Here is a 13525-nt window from a genome sequence, read left to right as displayed (position 1 = left end):
GTCATTGGCTGGCAAGAAACCTGTGGCCAAGATGGCAGCTTCTAGTATTAAGGTTAGGTTTATAAGCAATATGCTTACAAAACAAAGATTTTCAGGATCTGCTCTGGTGGTTTTTCTACAGAAGGAAACAGTTTCTGTCACTCTGCACTTCCAACCAACAGAACCATCTGTCAGTGAGGGAGTACATGTCATACTTCAGACAAGATTGTGGTAATGCATTTACTTATATCCTGTTAGTGATGTCTGTCCATTAAGCAAGGGCCAAAATATGTCAGTTATTTAGTGAGCAAACAATTCTTTGAGACAATGGTAAAGGAGTGTGCTTTCAGGTCAAAAACAACACACCTGGTAAAGCCATAAATATGTATAACAGGCCTTTGGTCAGTCACGTCTCTGTCAGCTAATCTTGCTGGTAACAGGTGAGATAAAGCCCTGCAAATTAATCTGCTTCAGACATTTTTCACTTTTTTTCTTTAAAAGCTGAAATGATCTCTAACCATTTCTTGTGAGAGCAATGTGCTTTCTTTAGCTTACCGTGCAATACATTTTTCACAACCTCTGTCATAACCTTCCTTAGTGGCAAACTTTAAATTGATGATCCCTTGTTATGGACTTCAAGCACTAGCTGAGCTTTTACTCTATAAAAGTTCATTTCTTTTCAAAAAAAGTTAACTCTCTTGTTTGTCTTGTCTGTTCCATATAAATAAACCCAATATACCGAGCATCTCCCTATAATTGTAACAAAGACAGAAATTGCTGCAGAAACTTATGCTGCTAGACCTGAAGTTCTCCAGCAATTTTTGTTTCAGGTTTCCAGTAGCTACAGTTTTTTGTTTTATCCTTATCATAATATTTGTTATCCGTTCCACAAATACTGTTGAATTTCTGTTGTACACCTCACCACAAACACAAGAATAAGGAACCAGTATAGGCCACTTGGCCCCTCAAGCCTGCCCTGCCATTCAATAATATCATGACAGATCCAATTTTATTTAAGTGTTCTTTTATAGAATGGAACATATGAAACTGCAGAAACCAACATTTCATACATTTATCAATATTTCTTCATACTTGCACTCTTTCCATTTATAAAACCAAAACTGGAATCATTGTGAACTGGGGAACTGATACTTGGGACAAAAGGAAGATGGTTGTGGCTGATGAAGGTCAATCAACTCAGTTCTTGGATGTCTCAAGGATTCCTCAGGATGGGGACCTAGGCCCAAACATCTTCAGCTGCTTCATCAATGATCATCCCTACACAAGACCATAAGAAATAAGAACAGGAGTAGGCGGTTCAGCTCCTTGAGCCTGCGCCACAGTGCAATAGGATCATGGCTATTGACCTTTGATTCCCTTACTGATCAAGTATCTATCTATCTCCGCCTTAAATATACTCAAGGACTGTACCTCCACAGCTTTCAATGGGAAAAATTCAACCCTCAGAAGAAAATCCTCATCTCAGTCTTAAATTGGCACCTATTTATTCTGAGTCTATGCTATCTGGTGGAGGAGGGGAAACATCCTCTCAGCATTTACCTCGTCAAGTCCCTTAACAATCCCATGTATTTCAGTGAGATCATTTCTCATTCTTCTAAATTACAGTGGGCAAAGTCCCAACCTGTTTAACCTTTGCTCTTAAGGCAATCCCTCCAAATCATATAATAAGAAGAGAATGGATATGTTCAACAATGATTGCACAAAATTCAGCACCGTTTCTGAATCCTCTCCTATTGAAGCAGTCCCTGTTCAAATAGAGAAGACACTGATAATTTCCAGGTTTGGGTTAACAAGTGGTAAGTGATGTTAATGATACACACACACAAATGACAGGCAATGAGCAACTCCAACAAGAGATAATCTAACCTTTGCCTCTTGGCATTCATTGGCTTAACCAATGCTGAATCCTCCACCGTCAACATCTTGAGGTTTACCAATGACCAAAAACTGAAAAGGACTAGGCACATAAATAATGTGACTCCAAGAGCAGCTCAGAACCTAGGAATCTTGCAGCAAGTAACTCATCTCCTAACTCCCCAAAGTCCATTTACAGAAATAAAGTTAACACAATGTTCCAGAATTTCTTCAAAATAAAGTTAGTATTGGTCATGTGATAGGTTTCTACAACAATCCAATTTGCTTCACTAATGCTCTTTGGGAAGTGAAATCTACTAGTCTTTTCTGGTCTGGCCGACATGACCTCCGGATTCGGGGCAACATGGTTAACTCTTAACTGCCCTGAATTTGCCTAACAAGCTGTTCAATTGTACTTTAAAAGGACATGGGAGTAGACAATAAATAATAGCTTTGCCACATCCTGTAACTGAATTTTGAAGAAACTGAGGTTGACGGAACACTGTTGTTGAGGCAGAAATGAAACAGCAACAACGACAAAGTGCAGATGCTGTGCTGCTCAGATTGGGCTTTGTAAAAACAGCATTTTACCATCTGCCTTTCCAATTAGCTGCATTGAACATATTTAAAATGCTGTATTTGCATGGTAGATGTAAACTAGATTTGCCACAAAGTTGTCTCATCATAAGCAATAAGTACTTTATTAACATAATGGTTAATTACTGCCAATCAACCTCTGGCATTGAATCACTGAAGTCTAACAGTCTAATTCCTTTAAATGTAATGGATGGAATTTTTTTAAATGTCAAGTATTTTAAATGTTTACCTTTTCTCTTTAATGTTTCTCCCTCTATTTTTCTGTGGAAGACTAATGTTAAATGAAGCATTCTAATCTTCACTTATTTCTGTCCTTTGTCTGTTTACTTCTTAGTCCTTCAATCTGATTATTTCAAGGGATGCACAGTTTGTTGACCTGACTCCCTTGTATCATTATCAGCTTGTACTTCTCATCACTCATGAGATAAAAACAATAAAAATCTAAATAAGCACAAACAAATCTAACAGTGAGTGTTTTTAAATGGACTACAGAGACTCTTGTAGTGCAGTGTCCACAGTTTGAGCCAGGAGGCCTGGGTTCAAGTCCTACCTGTTCCAGGGGTATGTCAATAACATGTCTGGACAGATTGATTAAAAATATCCATACCTTGTAATTAAAAGAAAATACCCTTTTAGGGAGCTCCTGCAATGCAGAGGTAGTGTCCCTCCTTCTGAGACAGGAGGCATGGGTTCAAGTCCTACTTGCTCCAGAGGTGTGTCATAACATTTCTGAACAGATTTATATTGAAAATATCTACAGTAAAATTAGGGTCTAAAGTTTGAGAGGATTTGTGAGGAGGTTGTAAATTTGCTCGTTGAGCCTGTGTGTTTGGTTGCAGACATTTCATCACCCTGCTAGGTAACATCGTCAGTGCACGTCCAGTGAAGCGTTGGTGTTCTATCCTGCTTGTTATCTATATGCCTCCGTTTGCTGGGGTGCTTGGCATTACTTCCAGTTCTGTTTTTCAGTGGTTTGTATATTGGGTCTAGTTCAATGTGTTTGTTGATGGAGTTCTGGTTGGAATGCCAGGCCTCCATGAATTCCCTGGCAGGTCTCTGTTTGGCTTGTGCTATTGTGAGTATGTTGTCCCAGAAGGATTTGTGTCCTTCTTTGTCCGTGTGTATTGAGATCAGTGAGAATTAGTTGTATTTCTTGGTGGCTAGTTGGTGTTCAACTACTCAGACCCCTAGGTATCAGGGTAGTCTACAAACCAACAACCATCCTGTGACAGCTACTGACTAATGTAAAGGATCCTATACCCACAACCAATAAAACTAATGTAATATACAAAATACCTTGCGAGGACTGTGAAAAACATTACATAGGCCAAACTGGAAGAAAACTGACATTAAGGATACACAAATACCAACTTTTACTATACAAAGCCCTGAAAAACAGAACCAGAAGTAATGCCAAGCACCCCAGCAAACTGAGGCATATAAGTAACAAGCAAGATGGAACACCAATGCTTCACCGGAGGTGCACTGGCAATGCTACCTAGCAGGGCAACGAAGTGTCCATAACCAAACACCGGCTCAGCGAGCAAGTCCACAACCTAAAATTAGGGTCATTAGGTGGATGGACTGGTTGAATGGAACTCACTGCCATAGTGGGGGAGATTTGTGAAAAGAACTATATTGCCATACACATACCTTTTACAACAACTTGGTTATGGTTATTCCGGTTTTCCTATAGTCTTCGAGTAAAACAGCATGGAAACAGGGCCTTTGGCCTAAACTGGTCCATGCTGACCATGGTGCCCTCTCAGCTAGTTCCAATTGCCCGCATTTGGTCCATATCCCTTCCCAACCATGTACCTATCCAAATGTTTTTTAACTGTTGCTATTGTACCTGCCTCAACCACTTTCTTTGACAGCCCATTCGATATATTATGCGTGAAGAAGTTGCCCCTCAGGTCCTTCTTAAGTCTTTGCTCTCTCACCTTAAATCTATGCCCTCTAGTTTTCAATTCCCCATCCCTGGGATGCATACGCATTCATTCTATCTATGCCAATCATGATTTTATACACCTCAGTAAGGTCATCCTTCATTCTCCTACATTCCAAGGAATAAAGTCCTATCCTGGCCAATCTCTTCCTATAACTCAGGCCTACTAGTCCTGCCAACATCCTCGTAAATTTTCTTTGCACACTCTCCAGTTTAACTATGTCTTTTCAATCACAGAGTGACTAAAACTGTATACAATACTCCAAACGCAGCCTCAATGACTTATACGACTGTGACAGGATGACCCAAATCCTATAGTCAGTGCCTCGACCAATGAAGGTCAGCATGCTAAATGCCTTCTTCACCACCTTGTCCATCAGTGACACCGCTTTCAACGAACTATGTACTTGTACTCCTAGGACCACTGTTCCACAACACTCCTCAGGACCTTACCATTTACTGTATAAGTCCTAGCTTGGTTTGACTTTCCAAAGTGCAACACCTCACACTTATCTGTTTTGAATTGCATTTGCCCGTCCTCAGCCCACTTCCCCATCTGATCACAATCCCTCTGTAATTTTTGATAACGTTCCTCTCTATCAGTTATGCCTCCTAATTGTGTATCATCTGCAAACTTACTAATTGTGCCTTGTACGTTTACATCCAGATTATTTATGTGATTAACAAAGGTCACAGCACCAACCCCTGTGGCACACCTCTAGTCACAAGCCTCCAGTCTGAGAAATAACTTTCAACCATCACCCTCTGCTTCCTACCATCGAGCCAATTTTGAATCCAGGGTCAATACAGTGTGGAGCTGTAGAAACACAGCAGGTCAGGCAGCAGCGGAGGAGCAGGAAATTCGATGTTTTGGATTTACACCATCAGTTCTAATGAAGGGTGTAAACCCAAAACGTCAATTTTCCTGTTCCTCTGATGCTACCTGACCTGCTGTGTTTCTCCAGCTCCACACTGTATTGACTCTGACTCCAGCATCTGCTGGTCTTGCTATCTCCAATTCTCAATCCAATTAGCTAGCTCTCCCTGGATCCCATGTAACCTAACCTTTATGACTAGCCTGTCATGCAGGACCATGTCAAAGCTTTACTAAAGTCCATACAGACAACACCCACTGGCCTACCCTCATCTATCCTCTTGGTGACCTCTTCGAAAAACTCAAAGACTTGTCAGACATGACTTCCCGTGCACAAATCCATTCTGACTATCCCTAATCAGACCTTGACTATCCAAATGTTGGTTGATCTGTCCCTTAGTATCCTCTCCAATAACTTGCCTACCACTGATGTCAGGCTCACTTGCGTGTAGTTTCCTAGTTTGCCTTTGCTACCTTTCTTAAACAACGAAACAACATTAGCCACCATCCTGTCTTCCAAAACTTCACCAGTGGCTAAAGTTGAAGCAAAAATCTCTGCAAGGGCCTCCGCAATGTCGGAGGATGGATTTGATCAGGCCCAGGGGATTTATTCACCTTAATGCAATTTAAGGCTGCAAACACCTCCTCTCTGGTAATATGCATGCGGTCCAAAACATCCCCACTTGTTTCCCGTATTTCTACAGCATCCATGATTCTCTCCTCAGTAAACACTGAGGAGAAATATTCATTAAAAATCTTCCCCATCTCCTGTGGCTTCACACAGACAACCATGCTGATCTTTAAGGGAACCTATTCTCTCCCTAGCCACCCTTTTATTCTTAATATAGCTATAGAACCTCTTGGGATTATACTTAACCTTATCTGCCAGATCCATCTCATACCCTCTTTTTGCTCTTTTGATTTCCCTCTTAAGTGTGCTCCTACACTTTTTATAGTCATCTAGGGATTCACTTGAGCCCAATAGCTTAAATCCAATGTATGCCTCCTTTTTCCTGACCAGAGCCTCAATATGCCTTGTCAGCCAGGGATCCCTAAACATGCCAGCTTTTCCCTTCACCCCAACAGGCATATACTGACCTTGAAGTCTTGATATCCCACTTTTAAAAGCCTTCCATTTGCCAGTCATTCCTTTTCGTTACACAGAAAGTGGTGGGTGTGTGGAATGCACTGCCAGCAGTGGTAGCAGGGTCAGATACATTAGGGACATTTAAGCGACTCTTGGATAGGCATATGGATGATAGTAAAATGAAGGGTATGCAGGTTAATTTGATCTTAGAGTAGGATAATAGATCGACACAACATCATGGGCCTAAGAGCCTATACTGTGCTGTATTGTTCTATGTTCTTCAAACAGACTCGCCCAATTGACCGCTGCTAGATCCTACCTAATGGCCCCAAAATTGGCCCTGCTCCAGTTTAGCACCTTAATCTGTGGACCTGTCCTATCCTATCTTTATCCATAACTATGTTAAAACTCAGAGAGTTATGTTCACTGGACCCAAAGTGCTCTCCGACTGGCACTTCAGTCACTTGCCCCACCTCATTTCCTAACAGCTGTTCCAGTGTTGCACCCTTCCAAGTAGGGCCCTCTACATAGTGACTTAGGAAACTTTCTTGGACACATTTGACAAATTCCAACCCGTCCAGGCCTTTTACACTCTGGGTGGCCCAGTCAACACAGAGGAAATTAAAATCTCCAACCAATACTACTGTTATTCCTACAGGTATTTGCAATCTCTCTACATATCTGCTCCTCTAGTACTCACTGGCTATTTGGGGGCCTATAATACAGTCCCAACAGAGTGACCATCCCCTTCTTGTTTCTAAGTTCTGACCATATGACCTCATTTGATGACCCCTTAAGAATATCCTCTCTAAGCACAGTTGTTATGTCCGCCCTTATCAAACGGGCAACTCCCCCTTACTTGTACTTCTGTCACACCCGTAGCTTCTGTATCCTGGAACATTGAGCTGCCAGTCCTGCCGTTCTCTCAGCCATGTTTCTGTTATGGCTATAATATCCCAGTCCCCAGAGCCAATTCATGCTCTGAGCTCATCTGGCTTACCAGTCAGGCCTCGTGCATTGAAATAAATGCACTTCAAACCAGAAGTCGTTTCCGTCTCTTTACTGTGCCCCTGGCTATTCTGAATAGTAAACTTGTTCTCAATGACTAACGTATTTTCATGACTTCTCGATGGCCCCTCTCTTATTCAGAGTCCCACCCCTCCTGCCAAACTAGTTTAAACACTCCCGGGTAACACTAACAAATGGACAATGGACCCTTCCAGTTCAAGTGCAACTCATCCCTCTTGTATAGGTCATCTCTGCCCCAGAAGAGATCCCAATGATCCAAGAACTGAAAACCCTGTCCCCTACACCAGTTCCTCAGCTGCACATTCATCTGGTCTATCTTTCTATTTCTATGCTCACTGGCGCGTGGCACTGGGAGTAATCTGGAAATCACTACCTTTGAAGTCCTGCATTTTAAACTTCTTACCTAACTCCCTATACTCATTTCGCAAAACTCTATCCCTTTGTCTACCCACGTCATTTGTACCAATGTGCACAATGACCTCTGGCTGTTCAACCTCCCCCTTCAGAATGTTCTGCAACCACTCAGACATCTTTGACCCTGGCACCTGGGAGGCAACACACCAGCCTGGTGTTTCTTCTGCGGCCGCAGAATCTCCTGTCTGTCCCCCAGCATATTTGAGAAGATTAGGGCAAATAAACTAAATGCAGCGAAAGTTATATGAATGGAATGAGAAGTGATGGCTGCTTGTGTTTCTTTTGTAAGAGATATCCTCCTGCTTAAATTTGTAACACTAATCCTTGAAGAATGTGTGATTTATCAGCAGTTATCCAAAAATAAACCCCCAAAAAGTTATAGTTACCTAAAGTTCAACCTTCAGTCATGACAGGGGTGTAACTCTCTAGTTTTAAACATGGCACTGAGGCCTAGGGATTTCTTTTTTTAAACAGGTTTTCTTCATGCAGAAATCATCAGCGTGTTGCTAACAGGGTGAAATTTGACATCAGGTTGGGACAATCCAATGGTGGGCTGACCCACATGTGGATCTGTATAGAAAAACCTATTGAGGTGAACATCCATTAAATAAACTGACTTTTGCCATTAACAAATGGTATGGGAGAGGGAGGTGGAGTGGGAGGCAAGGACATCCCCGATAAGCCTCATCCTGCCTTCAACTGACATCCATCTTCGAGCAGGAAATGCTAGAAAGTGATTTAGGAGTACAAAAATATTTTTATCCCCTTCTGAACTCTGAAGCCAATTCTACAGCCCTAATAGCACATCTAACTCAGCACAGGCTGGCATTGGAACCTGGGACTTTCCTGGTCTGTATGACTCACTACTATTTGTGTTGTGTTTATTCACTAAGCTCTTGCAATTTTTGCACTTTGAGCCCTCAATGTTTAGCTGATACTGCACCATGTGACATTGACTTCAGTCCAAGGTTTGCTGTGCACTCGTTTGAAGTGATTAATCAGTGCAGGCTGTGCAAAGACTACTAATGCATAACAAATTACACAAGCAACTTTTTAGCAATGCATAAATGCTGCAAATAAGTTGGCAAGCACTATGAAATTTTTATTTTAAAATATCCTGTATTTATATGAAACCTTCTCACATTGAAAATGTCTCTTATTCACAAATAATTTCAAATGCAGTGATTATAGCTTTGGAGGTAAATGGAACAGCTATTCTGCTACAGCAACAGTCCTCAAAACGAGTTGAGTGACCTGTTAATTTGTTTTTGGTAATGTTGTTCAGGAAGGAATTTTGGTCAGGATGCCAAGAGAACCCGGAGTCCCTCTTCAAATAGTGTAATGGGCAGTTTAATTTTTCATCTGAATGGTACCAGTTGTAACAAAGTAGCAACCTCCACATAATATCAACGGGATTATAAAGATGGAATTTTTAAAAATTTTCTCTAAATTGTCCCCTGTAATTATGACAGAATAGCCTTGAAAATACCAAAGAAAAGTGTAAAAGCTTACATCATTTTTTACAGGATTTCTGTAACTCCCTTGCCAAAGTTATGTTGGATAAACAGGAGAATATTCACAAAAATTTATCCTGTATTTGCCCAAATTCAATTATGGATCAAAACCACAACTTCCTCACTTGGAGGAAAGATCTGTTTAGGTCTGACAGTCCGTCCCTAGTGGAAAGATAAATCTACAGACTTGCTCATAAGCCTGTTATGGCATTGATCATAGAAAAATAGGCCAAAGAACTATGTAATTAAATATTCTGCCACCCCCCACCAAAAAAAACATCTAGACTTCTCAATCCCACCTCTTGAGCCCATATCCCAATTATGAATTTGAACTGCTTGGGAAACGTCAGGTAAATGTTTCTATTCCTCACATTAGAAGACAGAATAGAGTTGCGTATTAAATTGTCATTTCCTGTATTGTTTCCAGAATTTAACAGCTGAAAATTTTGGCATGCAGCTTTCTCTCATAATGAGTGAAGCTGAAACCACACTGGAATTTCATAAAGGTCAATTCACTTATTCCTGGGTGTGGTATTGTCTGATAAATGTAACTGAGCTGTATTAACTTTCCATCTTTCCTAGATTGCACTTTTAGCGAAGAAATGTCACTTCTAAAAGGTTCCTCAGGTTTCCTTGAAATAAAATTCACTTGAGACTGGGATGCAAATGCAGGGGCTGCCAGACCAATCGTCATTTTTACCTCCTCTCTTAACAGTAGATCTTTGATCCCTTCTGTTTGCTACACTATACCTGTCCCAGAAGTCCAGTGCTCAGAGTGTGTACATTCATGTCAATGCTGCAACTGAGGCAGTTTTACTTTGTGTGATAATGACACTAAGATTGTACAATCCCATCATGAATATGAAAATTAAATTGTACTGAAGCCACCTCTTATTTAATAGCACAGACAAATATGATGGTCCATGAAGAAAACACTCAGTGTTAATCACATTAATTAGATAAGCAGAGAATTTCAGCCAATCATAACTAAGGCTGGCCTGGGATAGTAAATTTGAAGCAATAGACGGCATGTCACAAGGAGCGTTTTAGCAATGGTTCCCTACTGTGTGGACCTGTATAGCGCAGTAGGTTAGTCAGTCTTCTGGGCTTATCACAGGTGAGCTTTGTCTTTATCTGAGTCACATGCATATACACTTGTCATGCAAGTGGGAACGGAGACTTATTTTACTTTCCTAATTCAATATCTTGAAGCTAAATACAAGCCAAACACTGCTAGGCTGAGATTAACTAACTCTGCAGAGAGACAAAAATCAAAGCCGGATCTCCATGGTCTGTACAGTTCAATGACTCATTGACTTAACTGTCATGACCATAGATCATAACTCGAGATCACATATGGACATATTAAACATTTAAATTCCCACTATTTCTTTTTTTAAAAAAAAAGACTGATACAACCAAAATGAATGCAGATATAAATCTAGTAACTGTCACAAGAGGAATTCTGGAATGTCATACCTGAAGATGTCAAGGAAGCTCCAAAAGGAAGAAATGTACTACAAGCTGAACTTAATCCCCTGTGAATATTTCAGATTGTGAACATAATGGTTTTTGACAAAAAAAAAGAGCAGACCACACAAGAACGTGTGTTTTGTGTCTTTCCTCTTTAAAGCGTAAACAAGAAAATGGGTTGAAAGCCAGTTCAACCCTGGCCTGTGCATGCTAGTGGACAAAGATGTGCTCGTGAGCTGAGATACTCGTGTAATAACCTGTATTCAAGCACCAATGCACTGTGAAGGTCACAATTGAAAAAAGCGACCACTTGTCTTGCTCTGAGTGCTCAAAGTTAGCAAAAAAGAAACACAACAAAAGAATTTCAATGAATCTGCAAAGCAACGAATCTTTAAAATCAACTGCTTGACTATCAACAATCCACTATCTACTCTTCATAAGCAATGCCAAGACTGAACCATATATCTTTTAACTTTTTTATCTTTTTGGATTCACTTAACATTTCTCATCTGTGTGTGTGTGTTGCATTATTGTTTCTTTGTACATTTAATATCTAATAGAATTGTTCTTTTGTTAACTCAAGAAAGCCTGGCTCCTTTTAAAACATAAATTAAATCAATTTGATCTGGAAGAATGGTATCCTTTGTAAATAAATTTTATTATGAACAACTGAGGCTCTGGATAAATAAAGTAGGCGGTGCGGGTGCCAGTTCATTCCTTTTCATCTGGGAGCTTGACAATTTGGGGTATCCTGTTTGGAACAGTAAGGATTTTAGAAGTCTCGCCCAGGATCAGATCATAACAAATATATCCACTGCTAGAAATGCTAGCTAACCCAGAATCTCTATCTGTATGTAAGATCTCACCTCACATCTGTAGCAATTGACATGAAAGTGGCGCCCAAATAGTTCGATGTTGAGGCACTCCTCCCTTGCAGTTTCTGGTATAATTGGCTTTTCACATACAGAACATTGTGGGGCATATCGCCTGTAGACAAGAGATAAATGTCAGAAAAGTATATAGACCTTAATAAAAATGTTCGCTTTCAGAAAATGTCACAAGATTTTTGACAAGGAGTCAATTTATTTCATCCCACTGAATTTTTCCCAAACTCGCTTCTAAGTGCTGACTGGGGAAACACATAGGTAACTGGCACTCCTCTAGGTTCTTGGCACTGACATGTATTCAGATTCAGATAGTGTGCATCAGCAGATTCTCTGACTGTTGAGAGCCAAACCTGATGCTATCTTCTTTCAACATCTACAAACAAATTTTTCAAACTAATCATCAGTAAGAAAAATCACTTAATTACATGAGATAACAGTGTGGAGCTGCAGGAACACAGGCCAGGCAGCATCGGAGGAGCAGGAAAGTTGACAAATCAGAACGGTCCCAACCCGAAACATCAACGTTCCTGCTCCTCCGATGCTGCCCGGCTGCTGTGTTTCTCCAGCACCACAGTGTTGTCTCTGACTCCAGCATCTGCAGTTCTTGCTATCTTCGAGTCACTTTTAATTGCATTCCTGTTTTAGTTGCAGGCACGCAAAATGGAGTGAATCTCAAACTATCCACTTGAAAGAATTTGAAAATATGACAAATTGCTGCAGCCCCAGGCCAAAAGTATTAGTCTCAAGTACATTTAGAGACTCCTGGTGGAAGTCTCTTTGTTTACTTTTACAAGTTTATTTTTGAACAGTTTGGATTTCAAAAAGCATATAGACCACTTGACACTACTGTGTCCCAGTTATTTCTGAGCATTATAGAGAATTATTGAATGACGTGCAATAGGAGCCATATAACAATTAAGTAATACGTTTTCGGAACAAAATTCTAATCATAAGTTGCAGCAGTAAACTTCAGAGAACATTGGGGAACCCAATGTGTCATTGGTCGGCGCGGTAGTTCCAAAATGCAACAGTGCCGCATGGTGATGATAAAAAGTGTTGCAGTCTTGTACAAGATTTCCGATTAAATCTGGCTACATTTTGAGTCACCGTGAATAGCAAAGGTGACACCATAAATAATTTGCTACTTTTACCTGATTGCCGTCAACAAGATTGCATGTTTGTCAGAAATAGCAAATACAGAAGACTTCTTCAATTTATCGTCTACATCAGAGGAGTAGGAAAACAAACGTTTCGGGCCGAAACCTTTCGTTAGAGCTCGAAGGCTGGGGGCGGTGAGGGAGCCCAGAAATAAATGGGGAGAGGGTGCGGAAAGGGTAGGAGAGATGGTGTTAGGTAGATGCAGGTAGGAGGTTATTGTGATTAGTTTCCGCTCGAAACGTTGAATCTCCTGCTCCTCTGATGCTGTCTGACCTGCTGTGCTTTTTCAGCTTCACACCTATGGACTTAGGCTTCCAAAATCTGCTGTCCACATTGTCTCCTTTATTCAAATTTATCGTTTTGATTGTAACTTACTTACATCAGTACATTTTTCACATGGAAAGCAAACAAAAAAAAACCTAGAATGGACTTCTGAGTAGGGCTGGGGGCAGAAATCGTGGATGCTATTAAGAAACACGGTAAGTTGGCACGGTAATGGCCTGACTGGAGTGTGTATATCTAAATGAAAGCATCAGAGCTGAGCCTTCTCCCCTCATATGATAACCAGGGTTGCTGAGGCCAATTGAGATCAGCAGCCTACCACATAGTACATTTGTTCACCAAACCATTTCAAAATCAAGGAGTGTATAAGAGATGTTAAATGAATTTGCAATACGCAAGTTAGGGCAT

General features: G+C 40.7%; 2 protein-coding genes across 4 annotated transcripts in view; one reads left to right on the top strand and one right to left on the bottom strand.

The window, feature by feature from the left end:
- bcl2l16 (BCL2 like 16) overlaps positions 1-13525 on the top strand; it is a 114800-nt gene that overhangs the window by 12186 nt on the left and 89089 nt on the right. The gene's annotated exons all lie outside the window — the stretch shown is intronic.
- LOC109922032 (filamin-binding LIM protein 1-like) overlaps positions 1-13525 on the bottom strand; it is a 31399-nt gene that overhangs the window by 2260 nt on the left and 15614 nt on the right. For both annotated transcript variants that reach the window (XM_048615076.1, XM_048615077.1), the window contains exon 7: positions 11657-11777. In XM_048615076.1, the coding sequence (XP_048471033.1) occupies positions 11657-11777 (121 nt within the window). The remainder of the gene's footprint in view (positions 1-11656; positions 11778-13525) is intronic.

The sequence above is a fragment of the Rhincodon typus genome, chromosome 31 (assembly GCF_021869965.1).
Source record: "Rhincodon typus isolate 14 chromosome 31, sRhiTyp1.1, whole genome shotgun sequence".
Taxonomy (NCBI): Eukaryota; Metazoa; Chordata; class Chondrichthyes; order Orectolobiformes; family Rhincodontidae; genus Rhincodon; species Rhincodon typus.
The sequence above is the reverse complement of the archived record's forward strand: the minus strand, read 5'-3'. Positions and strand labels throughout refer to the sequence as shown.